This window comes from Sycon ciliatum, chromosome 12 (assembly GCF_964019385.1).
Source record: "Sycon ciliatum chromosome 12, ocSycCili1.1, whole genome shotgun sequence".
Taxonomy (NCBI): Eukaryota; Metazoa; Porifera; class Calcarea; order Leucosolenida; family Sycettidae; genus Sycon; species Sycon ciliatum.
In genome coordinates, this window is record NC_088654.1 from 20,753,420 (window position 1) to 20,766,709 (window position 13,290).

At 47.5% G+C, this 13,290-nt stretch overlaps 1 protein-coding gene across 1 annotated transcript in view; it reads right to left on the bottom strand.

The window, feature by feature from the left end:
- LOC135828061 (uncharacterized) overlaps positions 1-13,290 on the bottom strand; it is a 148,092-nt gene that overhangs the window by 43,789 nt on the left and 91,013 nt on the right. The window contains exon 14 of the mRNA XM_065340494.1: positions 2,997-3,068. Coding sequence (XP_065196566.1) covers positions 2,997-3,068 — 72 coding nt within the window. The remainder of the gene's footprint in view (positions 1-2,996; positions 3,069-13,290) is intronic.

A 13,290-nucleotide genomic window follows, 5' to 3' on the forward strand; every position in this document is an offset into this window, starting at 1 on the left:
GGAGACACCCTGGAGGTTCGACCCAGCCTGCTTTTCCAGCCTGCGACGTCTTGTTCGACGGTGTGCATGGGTAATGTGGTTCGTCGAGAATTGTCGCGAGACGCCAGAATGCCGTGAAACAGGTCCATTGGCTGCTGACGAGCTTGAGAGCAGCAGATCTGCTATCATTGCGACAGCTCAGAATGAAGCATTGGATGAGTATCGCTTTCTGAAAGCCGGCAAGCCCATTCCAGTGGCGAGCAAGCTTGTGAAGCTATGACCTACGTTCATTGGAGACCAGCTACTGCGTGTGGACGGATGATTGAGTAACGCCAATATGCTAGAAGAGACGGCCAGGTGCCATATTATTCTCCCGAAGGGACACTGGGTGACTGAGCTCATTGTACGTGAAGCCCACGAGGAGAGTAGCCATGCCGCAGGAGTGACTCACACCCTAGACATGTTGTCACGTCGTTATTGACTGCTTGGTGGACGAGAGGAGATCAAGGCGTATGAGAAGAAATGCAATCTGTGTCGACAACGAACGGCGACACCAGGTACCCTGATCATGGCACCGCTACCAACTGTCCACGTGTCATTGCCGCTAAGAGCCTTCTCGCGCATTGCAGTCGACTATGCTGGGCCATTCATTCCCAAGCAGGGTCGTGGCCAGCCATGGGCTAAACGATATCTAAGACATGGGCTAAACGGTATCTCTTCTAGTGATGGGTATAGTCCACACACCATTTGGAGAGTGTTGTGACGATGTATGGGTATTGTGGATGGCTACAGAGAAATGACATTACCCAAGGGATAGTAAAACATTGAAACCATATCCTAATTGAAAAGAATTTAGACTATTGACTTCTATTCATCAACAGGTCAGCAGTCACGAATGCCTGGTGTGACAAAACCATTGTCCAATCAGGTTCAACAGCATTAACCCTTTGTCCTTTTGCCCAAAATGTATGTGAGGGGTACATGCTTCAACAAATCCACTCACCATTCCCAAGCAGCTCATATTTTGTATGTACTTCCTCCGTTAACAAAAACTTCGTGATGGAATTTTGAGGGGCTGATTTGGGCACAAACTGCCGTGAAATGAGTCGCAATCACTTTCTTGGCCTTCCCTGGCATGCCATGACAGAGGTACGCTGCAAGGAAAGCGACCTTTCACAACAAGCCGAGCGGAATCGATGGTTGCGCTGTGGAAACATAGGTGATGACAGTCATGGCGAGCGAAACAGAAATACCACTTCTCCGAGGGGATATTGCGCTGCTCGGCCTCTCTACCACTTTAGCACTGAGTACGTTGGAGAGTGATAGAGAGCGATAAAACGGAGCAGCGAGCCCACACAATGAGTGAGTGAACAAGGAGCTGCTTCGATCGCACGGCTCAATGAAAATAATTCTGAATTCAAGTTCTTGTTCAACCTGCGCGAAGCCCAGATTCGAATGCTGATGACCATGCATTCTTTCAGAAGTCTGCAGTCCGATGCGAGTCTCGTGGCTAGCCGCTTTCCGTTCAGTGCCGGTATCCATTAGAGAAAATGGAATCAGTTTGGCTGTGCCTTTATTCCTCGTTTCGCGGAGTTCTGGAGAGCGAAGATGAAACCAGGGAGTCGTAAAATATTTTTCACGACTCCCTGGTGGAAACGAGTAATCGCCATCGCGGCGGATCACGCAGCTTGAAAGCAAACTTACTTGAACTACGGCAACATCAAGCGGAGTGTGATCAAAGAAGCCAAGGCAGGGCTGAAACGAGCTGAACAACGACTCGAGAGGGATGATGACTCGCGTACAGCAGATGACGACTCGCGTGCAGCAGATGACGACAGCGACGCAGGTCAAAAATGAATCGAGCGAAAGCGACGCAAACTGAACTCTCTGCTCATTCCGCCAACAGTTTCTCTTGTAAAGACGCTGTCCATAGGCTGAATCACCTTCGTCCAGTAATTTGTAATCGATACAAACTGTTCTTGACCTGTTCTAAGCGTTTTCATATCCATCAAAATCCATCACGAAGTTTTTGTTAACGGAGGAAGTACACTTTATGTTTTCCTGAAAGCTTATGATAATTGTGAACTAAAAATTTGGGTTGAATTCCTCAGATAGGCGTGGCTAAACAAGAGTATCAAAAATCGGCAAAATTCAAAGTTCAAGTTCTTTCCTATGTATAATAATGTGCAATTTGTACAAGTATGACCTGCAGTAGCACCCCTGGCATGTTGGGCAAACACGGAGCATTGGCCAGAGGAGTGCCAGTGGCGACATGCTCAACATTGCGGCCCCGTGCGGCTACTCTCCTCGCTCTGAGCGGCTGTCGACCAAGAGTTTGACGGCGCGCAGGTGACGGAGATCTGGACCTCTCTGGGATCGGGCTAAGCTCCCCCTCCACGTGCTGCGGCATTCTAGCTGACCCTGCTGCTCCACGACGGGTAAGACACGGCGGTGGTACACTCTCTTCACCACGCGGGTGCTGTTCTGCCGATCCTGCGCTCAAATCGGAGCGGTCGAAATGTCCGACAGTTGGGTCGACGGTTATGACATCATAATCCGCGTCGTCATCAAAATCAGAATCAACACCTTCTACTAAGGCTTCGTCCAGTTCGTTCTCTTCATCATAAGACATAGGATTGTCGCTTGGGTCACTCCAGCTATCCTCAAACAAGCGCTTCATCTGCATCAAGCGACCTGCGTGCTGCCATGTCGGAAGTTACGGCGCAAGCAAACTTCGACTTTGATTTCCTGAATTTTTTCTAGCCCCAGCGACCCGTGTGTCATCCTCTACATAGTGTAGGCTGTGTGCACGTGAATTTTCATGTGGATCGGGTGATCCGCGTAGCTTCCAGGTCGCTTTGAACATGCGTGGGTTGAACCGTACACAGGTGTACGGTTCAACAGGTGTACGGTTCAAGTATGGGCGAAAGGACAAAGGGTTAAACAGCGGTAGCTTGCACAGAAAGACTGTTTGCAGCAGTTTCAGCAGATTGGCATTTCCCTTCAAGTTAACTTACATTTCCTTTACGCTGACAAGACCTGTAAATACTCCCGTCTTTAAAGTTCTCAGTACATTACGTTCCATATATCTATACAAGGAGGAGAGAAAGCAAACAAACATTTGTCATACATTTTAATGCATGACGTACTCACGACATCCAATTGACACCACGGATACGTGGCCAAAGATGTGCAATTACCTAAATTTTAAAGAGGAAATTAAGGCAAAAATTAAAATTTCACCAGTTTGCTGAGTCGAATGGTCGTGGTCCGAGGAAGCTGAGACGCTCCCTTCCTACTTGAATCCCAATCGAATTTGCGCACTTCCACCGAAACTGGGTGACTGCGCCCTACTAGATGGGGATTTGTATGCAAAATGTCACTAAAAGCGCCATTTCGTTCTTATAAAAGCACGGATGACCGCGATTGGCCCATATGTTTTAGTCTTTTGGACGCTGAGTTGACTGGTGTTGGTCCGAAAAGGCTGCGATGCAGTGTTCCTCCTTTATTCCCAATTGAACATGGTTGAACAAGCGGTCACGTGCTCCTGCGTACGCCAGTCACCTGGTCACCATGCCTGCAGGGTACAACTTACTAGCCTGTTTGACGTTTTATGGGTGCAGTCCTGTCACTCGAGTTGAACTCGAGTTGAACCTTGGTGTGAAAGTTGTCGCCTGCTGGCGTGGTGACCAGGTGATTTGGGCACCCAGGAGCACGTGACCGCTTCTTCAACCATGTCCGATTGGGAATAAAGGAGGAACGCTGCATCGCAGCCTTTTCGGAGCAAAACCAGTCTACTCAGCGTCCAAAAGACTACAACATATGGGCCAATCGCGGTCATCCGTGCTTTTATAAGAACAAAATAGTGCTTTTAGTGACATTTTGCATACAAATCCCCATCTAGTAGGGCGCAGTCACCCAGTTTCGGTGGAAGTGCGCGAGTTCGATTGGGATTCAAGTAGGAAGGGAGCGTCTCAGCTTTCTCGGACCAAGACCATTCGACTCAGCACCCCGAAGATTACAACTGGTGAAATTTTAATTTTTGCCTTAACTTCCCCTTTAATAGCTTCTATACAGTGCTGCAGCGGCATAACTTCACATCATGTCACTTGACATGGTTCCAAAAGGTCACGCTGGCAAAAAGTGCAAACTGCAAAATGACCATTTCACCCTCATTCTACGCTGTTAAACTTCAGTATCACTTCATCCTTAATTGTTAAACTGCTTAGCGTATCAACATTGTGGGGTTGAGGGCAAAAGTCTCACAAACGACTGGCACAAGTGCCGCGAAACTGCAATAGGCGCATCCATGTAGCCCTTGTGCCTGGCCACAAGTTCCCAGTCCCCAGGCAGGACTTGAACCAGGTACCTCTCGTATCTCAATCGTGGTCTTTGCCCAATACACTGTGCCTACCTGGTACCCCACCATTAGGCTCATACTGGGCCAAGCTAGACCAGATGCAGCGACGAGGCATTTACATCGTTGGATTGGGCTCCTGGCTCCCTAGTCTATCTCTGCGGCGGACAGTGGCTTTGCTTGCATACTTGTACAAGCAATTCTGCTTGGATGCGGATAGCCCACTAAAGAAGATCTTCCCCCTGGTGCCCAACGTCGACCTAATAACATGCAGCTATCCCAGGACGCGAGCGAAACAGCTGTCTTCGTGCAGTTCTTGCCAGCGCTGTGCAGACATGGAATGTTATGCCCTAAATCATGCTGCAGAGACCCCACGCCTGGACGGCTTGCAAGCCTTCAAGTGCCGAGTCCACCGTCGCTTCCATACTACTGTTGAGTATGAATTAGACATAAACAATTTGAGGGTGATAATGCTGTAACTCGCTTTTCTCTACCTGCTCCCAGTCCCGTGCCATCTCCACACTTATACAAAAGGACGACGATAACTACATTTAGGAAGACTGTTTATTACAAGACGACGACGGAAACACAAGTACAGTCAACTTCGCTAATAACGACTTCGGATATAACGACAATTCGCGAATAACGACCGAATTTCCATGCCCAGAGCAAAGTCCCATCTAACTGTATACATTTAACTTCGGATATAACGACTATCTGAATAACGACAATTCGCGTATAGCGACATGCTTTTAGTGCCCCGAGGTCATATTCACTGCTTGAATAACGACTTTCTGGGCTTTTGACAGCTATTTCAAGTACCTGTCAGTCAAGTACATGTACCTGTCATGCAGAAGTACCAGAACCTATGGTGATGGGTATTATTATTATAAAGGCACACATGCAAGAAAATGCAGCCAAGGGGGGCTTTTTCTTCCTTTTTTATGTTGGCTTCAAAATTGTTGGATTTACCAGCACACCTATATGTATACAATGTACATGTAGTTGTACATGATTGTACAGAAATCATCATACATGTACATGTCTCTGGCCCTGTAGATGGCTCAAAAAGGCATATTTTTCAATTGATTTCCCTTGCATATTGAATTTTTAGTTCCTTTCAACTGCAATATGAAAATAAAGTACACATTGACATAGAGCAAGAAAAGAGCTTGATTTTGATATGCATGTCATACTATACAAAATATGGGTTCACATACATTCAAATGGGACTTCGGTTATAAGGACACTTCGTGAATAAGGACACTTTTCTGTTGCCCCGCCGAATGTCGTTATTGGCGAAGTTGACTGTAGACATGACCAACTCAAGACGAAGACATCATGAACTCAAGACGAAGACAGCTTTTCACACCACAGCAACACGCGCATGCACCAACATGACGTACACAAAATATCGTACTACAACATAACTCCCTCCCAAGAGTAGAATCGTCCTCGATTCTAATAATAAAACAGAGGAAAAAGAGGAAAAGATCACACAAATCACTCAATCATACCACACCAGTCACACCCAGAAATAATATACCTCTGCCTGCACTGCAGATTATTCAAAAAAAACTCTGTCCGCCCACCCAGAACACCAGCCACGATCGCTGTCACACGTGTGGGAACTGATAACCTCAAAAACTCTAAACTTCTGCACTCAACACACCACCTCACGATCACGCAAAAATTCTAAAAATGTGAGAGCACAAATCATAAGAATAACAAAAAGAACAGAATCCACTGGCTCTGTGGGGGCCTCTAGTTATCCTCATAGAAGAGCAAATCAAAAACAAACAAACAGAACACACGCGCTGTGCGGGCGCCTCTTTACCCTCGAGGAGAGCAAATAATAAAGAACAAAATGTTGGGAGAACAGAAAATACACAACTCACATACTCATCACGTTCACAACAACACACGTACCCTCTCACCAACGAAACTCCTCGCGCCGTCTGCCATGTCGTCCGCCATCTCAAAGCGCTGCTCAGCGTCCACATCCTCACACTGCAGCCTTCACCTTCCATCCTTCTTTTTTTCTGTTTCAGTTTTTCTTCTGGGCACAGTTTTACGTCGTGTCCGGGACCATCCATCCTTCTTTTTCCTTTCCTTTTCTTCTGGGCACAGTTTTACGTCGTGTCCGGGACCGCCAGTGACGACGACTGACAAGAGACGGGAGAGACGAATGATGAAGGACGAGGACAACGGACGAACTTCTTCAAGACGGACAAAACTGTGACGATAGGACGACTGGAGATGACATCGGAAACTGGGAGCGAAGGCCACGCAGGACGAATCCAGAAGTTGAAGTTTACAACAATTTCCGTTACCGCTGCCACCAATGTTGTAGGCCTAATCTACTGTATTAGTAAGGCCTCTGACGGGCACTGGACTCATCAGACACTGGACTCATCAGACACTGGACTCATCAGACAATGGACTCATAGAACACTGGCAAGGGAGCCTGAAACGGCATCCGAATGAATTAGCTTTCAGAATCAGAATGCGAAACCAAAACTGGAAGTGAACTGAATCTGAGTCAGAACCCGAATGAAAATGCTTAGACCAATCTCGTGGTTATCAGGCTGATTGAAGACTCTGGGGGATCTTCAACCAGCCAACCAGAGCATCTAGATTATAGTATATAGTAGTTAAGAATCTAGGGTTGCTGGAGTCTGGGAGGGGGTGTCTAAAGCTCCATATACATGTAGAAGATGTGTACAATACTTACGGTAATACTATAATCTACAACATAAAAGCTTACAGGATCACCATACCAAGCGTATACAAGCATAAACTTATCCTGTCAAGCAAGAGTACAATCATAGTACATAGCTCCATGTGCTCTTATGCCAAAGCACATGGTCTTATGCCTTTAAAAGGAAGAGGGTATTTATGCCTTAAAGGGAAGAGAGTATTTACACCTAAAAGGGAAAAAGGGTGTTATGCCTAAAAAGGGAAAAGAGTATCTATGCCTTAAAAGGGAAAAAGGGTGTTATGCCTAAAGGGGAAATGGGTATCTATGCCTTAAAAGGGAAAGGGGTAATTATGCCTAAAGAGGGTATTATTCTTAAAAGGGCTTAATACAACTTGCTACATAACTCCCCTCCTTCTTCAGTCATGTCCTCATGACTTAAAAACAAAAACAACAAGAATGATCTTTTAAAGACTTATGTTTTCCTACTTAAAACAAGATAAAATGAGCTTTTCTGGCACAACAGGATTTTCATGCAGATTCCATTATTCAACCCATGTGAACACCATGTGCACTGCCGTACCTTATTACCAGTGTGGGACATTTGGGCTATTACATTTCCATTAATTATCGAGCATATTCATTCAACCAAAGGGGAGGGCGGCGATTGCGCGGAGCACGAGCTGCTGGTGCTGGAACTGCTGCAACTGCTGGAGCTGCTGCAACTGCTGGGCCTTCGTCGTCAGGGAATGCGATGAAAGGAGAGTGTGACAAGGGAGGTGCACTCTGTGCCAACGGCTGCACAGCGGGCGATTGATTTTCTGTGGGCAAAGCGGGACCAGTTAAAGGGGAAGTATACCCTAAAATCAAATTTTCACCAGTTGTAGTCTTCGGGGTGCTGAGTCGAATGGTCTTGGTCCGAGGAAGCTGAGACGCTCCCTTCCTACTTGAATCCCAATCGAACTCGCGCACTTCCACCGAAAATGGGTGACTGCGCCCTACTAGATGGGGATTTGTATGCAAAATGTCACTAAAAGCGCCATTTCGTTCTTATAAAAGCACGGATGACCGCGATTGGCCCATATGTTGTAGTCTTTTGGACGCTGAGTAGACTGGTTTTGCTCCGAAAAGGCTGCGATGCAGCGTTCCTCCTTTATTCCCAATCAAACATGGTTGAACAAGCGGTCACGTGCTCCTGCGTACACCAGTCACCTGGTCACCGTGCCTGCAGGGTACAACTTACTAGCCTGTTTGACCTTTTTTGGGTGCAGTCCTGTCACTCGAGTTGAACCTTGGTGTGAAAGTTGTCGCCTGCTGGCGCGGTGACCAGGTGATTTGGGCAACAAGGACCACGTGACCGCTTCTTCAACCATGTTCGATTGGGAATAAAGGAGGAACGCTGCATCGCAGCCTTTTCGGACCAAAACCAGTCGACTCAGCGTCCAAAAGACTACAACATATGGGCCAATCGCGGTCATCCGTGCTTTTATAAGAACGAAATGTCGCTTTTAGTGACATTTTGCATACAAATCCCCATCTAGTAGGGCGCAGTCACCCAGTTTCGGTGGAAGTGTGCGAGTTCGATTGGGATTCAAGTAGGAAGGCAGCGTCGCAGCTTCCTCGGACCAAGACCATTCGACTCAGCACCCCGAAGACTACAACTGGTGAAAATTTGATTTTAGGGTATACTTCCCCTTTAAGAAGCACTTCTTCAATCGATTAAAGTGTACACGCGTAGAGGAACTGGTGTGATGAACTCGGACGAGGTCGTACACAGGATGGCGGTTGCGAATGACTCGATACGGGCCTTTCCAGGGACGATGTAACTTCTTCTGGCCAGAACCACTTGGAATCACAGAGTCGAGCAGCCAAACAATATCATCAGTGGTAAAGTGAGTCCCAGCCGCCTTGGTATCAAAATAATCTTTCTGCACTGCGTGAATGGCATCATCACTAACACGTGCACGGGCATGAATCGAGCGAAGACTATTCTGGAGAGTAAGGACATGTGCAGACGCCGACTCACACGATTGTTGGTGCGGAGGTAGACCAAAGACCACATCGGCAGGTAAGCGAAGTTCCTGACAAAAAAGCATCATTGCTGGTGTGAAACCAGTGGAACGATGAAGAGAGCTTCGATAGGAAAGCAACACATGAGGGAGCAAATTGTCCCAGGTTGTTACGTTTCTGCACAATCGCTCTTAGTGCAGAGACAATGGTACGATTTACACGCTCGGTTTGCCCGTTTCCCTGAGGATGGTACGGTGTGGTTTGTGTTCTGTGGATGGAAAGAACACGGCACATTTCTTTGAAGACTGAAGACGTGAATTGTGCGCCTTGATCCGAATGAAGACTGACTGGAGCACCAACGTGACACACCCACTCGTTTACAATTGCGTTTGCTACAGTCTTTGCAGACATATCTGGTAGTGCAAATACCTCCACCCAGCGACTGAAACCGTCGATTACGACCAAGTTATAGCGGTTGCCTCGTTCCGACACTACAAAGGGACCTACTAAATCAATTCCGACGCGCTCGAAGCAGTAGCCAGCTTGCAGCGAGCCTAAAACTGCACGGCCTGATGTGGTTTTGTTAGAAGCTTGTTGACAATCCGTACAACATTGTATATATGTACGTACAGACGCAGTCATCCCAAACCAAAAGAAGCGTTGCTTACACTTGGCAATGGTTTTGTCGACTCCGCCGTGGCTTCCCCCAGGAAGGTCGTGTAGAGAAGATATGGCTGTGTTTACTAAGTCACCGGGCACAACTAGAAGTAGGTGATCTACGCCGTCGACGTCCTTCTTCCGCCATAGAAGTCCATCGGAGACCTGGAAGGTGTGTAGTTCAGCAGGAAATCGCCGGGTGGCTTTGGAAACACCTACTAGTTGGTTCTCTGGCGGCCGGACAAGAGATCCAGTACCATTGTCGTACCAAGACAACACTTTCTGAATCTCAGGATCAGCGGACTGGGCGGTCCGTACATCAAACCCGATAAGAGCGGCAAACTTGGGTTGAACAGTGATCTGGGGTAGGATCGCAGAGACCAAATCGATGTCGTCATGTGTGACTACCTCAACCTCCTCTGTCGCAATGTCAGCTTTGACAGGATAGCGGGATAATGCATCTGCATTGGCATGTTGCAACCCAGCACGATGAAGGATCGTGAAGTCATACTCGGACAGTGAAGTCTAACCATCGTGCTCTACGACCTCGAGGTTCCAGCGTTTTCATCAATTCTTTCAAGGCTGCGTGGTCTGTACGGATTTGAAAACGCTTTCCTAGTAAGTAGTGGCGATACTAATCAATGAATGTAACACAGGCCAAGAGCTCACGATCGTAAGTGCTGTAATTCATCTGCGCCTTGTTAAACACTTTGCTGGCATAAGCAATAACCGCGACCTGATCGCCCTGCTGCAGGCTAAGAACTGCTCCCATACCGCAACTACTTGCATCTGTATCAAGAATGAAATCTTGTGCAGTTGGAGATAGATCAGGATATGCAAGGATCGGAGCTGATGTCAAACGTTCCTTGAGCATGCGAAAAGCCACAACACATGGCTTTGTCCACTCGAACTTTCTTCCTTTCTCTGTCAAGGCATGCAATGGTGCTGCAATCTTTGCAAAGTTCTTGATGAACCGCCGGTAATAGCCAACTAGACCAAGAAATGCTTGCACGTCGCCTTTATCGGTTGGGGTTTGCCAGTTGAGAACCTTCGCTACGTTCTCATTCCCTGTTGCGACGCCTTGCGAGCTTATCTTGTGCCCAAGAAATGCAACTTCGACCTGGAGGAACCGACACTTCGCAAGTTTCAGCTTAAGGTTGGCGCCTCGAAGACGGCTGAAGACATCTCGCAACATAAGGTAGTGCCCATCTAGTGTCGAGCTCGCCACATTCACGTCGTCGAAGAAGACTCGACACACCTCCGACGAATGAGTCAATAACAGGTCTCCAAGGATTTTCTCCATCGCTCGGTGAAAGGTTGCTGGCCCGTTGCTTACTCCCATCGGTAAGACATTAAATTAGTAAAGGCCGACAGGCGTTGCAAAAGCGCTCTTGTGGCGGTCCGCTTCCTCGAGCTCTAGTTGCCAATACCCATTTGCTAAATCCATCGTGGAAAAGAATCTACAGCCACACAATGAATCGAGCGTGTCATCAATTCGTGGTAGGGGGTACGCATCTCGAACAGTGACCGCATTCAGTTTCCTGTAGTCCACGCATAATCTCAACGTCCCATCCTTCTTCTTCACTAAGACTATCGGGGAAGCCCAAGGACTGTCGGATTCGCTAATAATACCCTTCTCAAATAGGTTTACGATCAGTGCCTTCAGTTCAGCTCTCTTGTAGAAATGCAGTCTCCTAGCAGCCTGTTTAATGGGTGCTGCGTCACCAGTCTTAATACGATGAGTGCATGAGGTGCACAGCCCAAGCGAATCTCCCGACAGGACAAAGATGTCTCGAAACTCCAGCAGTAACTCGAGTAACTGCTGATGCTGTTCGGCATTGAGGAGACTTTGCGTACGTAACCATTCTCGCAACTCTTGTTCACCTGTGTCACCAGTAGCACTATCGCAGTCTACGGTGCACGCACAAGACTCTGCTGCGGATTCCTCTGCAATGTCATTCTCCTCGAACACTTCCGCTACAGCAACATTTGTACCACAGTACAAAGTTTCATTACATGTTGCTCTGTTTGTCACTGGGATGCAAAATTCAGACATTTGAGCCCCAGATAGGAGTACCCCTCCAATCTCTAACAGTGGATGCTTCTCCTGAAATGCTGCTAGACCCTCTAGGAGATACAACTCGTCTTGGCTACTATTGTCACATGTTACTTGCACCATGCACACATGTTCTGCTGGTATGACGGTCTTGCCTGCTACCCGGATGCGCATTGACTCTGCTGGAACTGCTTTCCTTTGCTCAAATGTCCAGCCATCATTTGAAAACTCGATCTTGGCACCAGACTTGTGTAAATAGTCTGTGCCTAAGATAATCTCTGGATTGATGTTCCTGCCACAAGAAATTTCTGCACTATTTTCTCATGCCGATCAATTTCAACGGTGCAAAAAACAGTACCCATAATTGAAAGAGAGCTCTCAGTAACCGAATGAACTCGTGCGTTGTCGGGGCTTGGCACAGCACCCGGACAAATTTCCATTAATTTGTTGCAACTGATTAACGACACGCAGGAGCCAGTGTCCACCAAAACATTAGTAACAACTACATCATTAAGCTGACAATTAATTACACATCGACGTGACCTGATACTGGCAACGCTTGATGAAATATCTACGGTAACATCATGACTGACTGACTCTTGCTCCTCAGAGCCAGTCACTGACCGTTTCCCTGTCGACGCGGATGGGGGCAATGCCGGGAGAAGTGGCCGATTTCTCCACAGTTGTAGCAGGCTCTGGGCCCTGAGTTTTGTGGCCTGGTGTGCTGTCTACTTTCTTGCGTGCCTTGAGCCATCCGGTCTAACTTTCGGTCGATGCTCTTTAGAAGTGAGATTAGGTCACCCACTCCTACATCATTTGCAGTAGCTGTTGCTGCCGCGACCTGAAAATGCTCCGAAGGTGAAATGCCGTACAGCTTGGAGCACGCATTGCCTCCATTTGATATGCCGTGGTGATTGTGATTGCTCTTTGTACAGCTTCATCTAACGTGTTCGGCCTGTTTGACGCTAGCTGCAGGCGTACCTCTAATGTGTTCTGCCCGTCTATGAATTGTTGCAGGACAATTCTTTCGACAATATTTCCACCTTGGCCCGGGAAAGCGCGTGATGCAAGGGAACGTAAAGCTGCAGCAAAAGCTGGTTGTGTTTCGTTTGACAGTTTTACCCTGGCCCTGAGTTCCACCTCCCGCAGCTGTTGCTGTTGCACGGGCTCAAAGTGGGCTGTTAGATTTGTGGATAAAACTGGATACGTGTCATTTGGGTTTGCCGCCCGCACGGTATTGAAAATTTGATGTGCGATTCCCTCCAGTCTAGCTCCCATGAACACAATTCTATCCTCATCGCCATAACCATTGGCAACACATGCAGCATTGAATGAGGATAGCCAACTTTGCCAATCCTCATCGCCCTTCCCCAGGTACGGATTCGGAACTATCACCGGTCGTGCCAATGCTCGCTGTTGTACTGCCTGTTGTGGTTGCTGTGCATTCCCACCCCGTTGTGTCATTATGCTCCAAGATTAAAATTAAATTTTATGCAAGGAAAACTATGTTAACAATCTAGTGTAACGTATTAA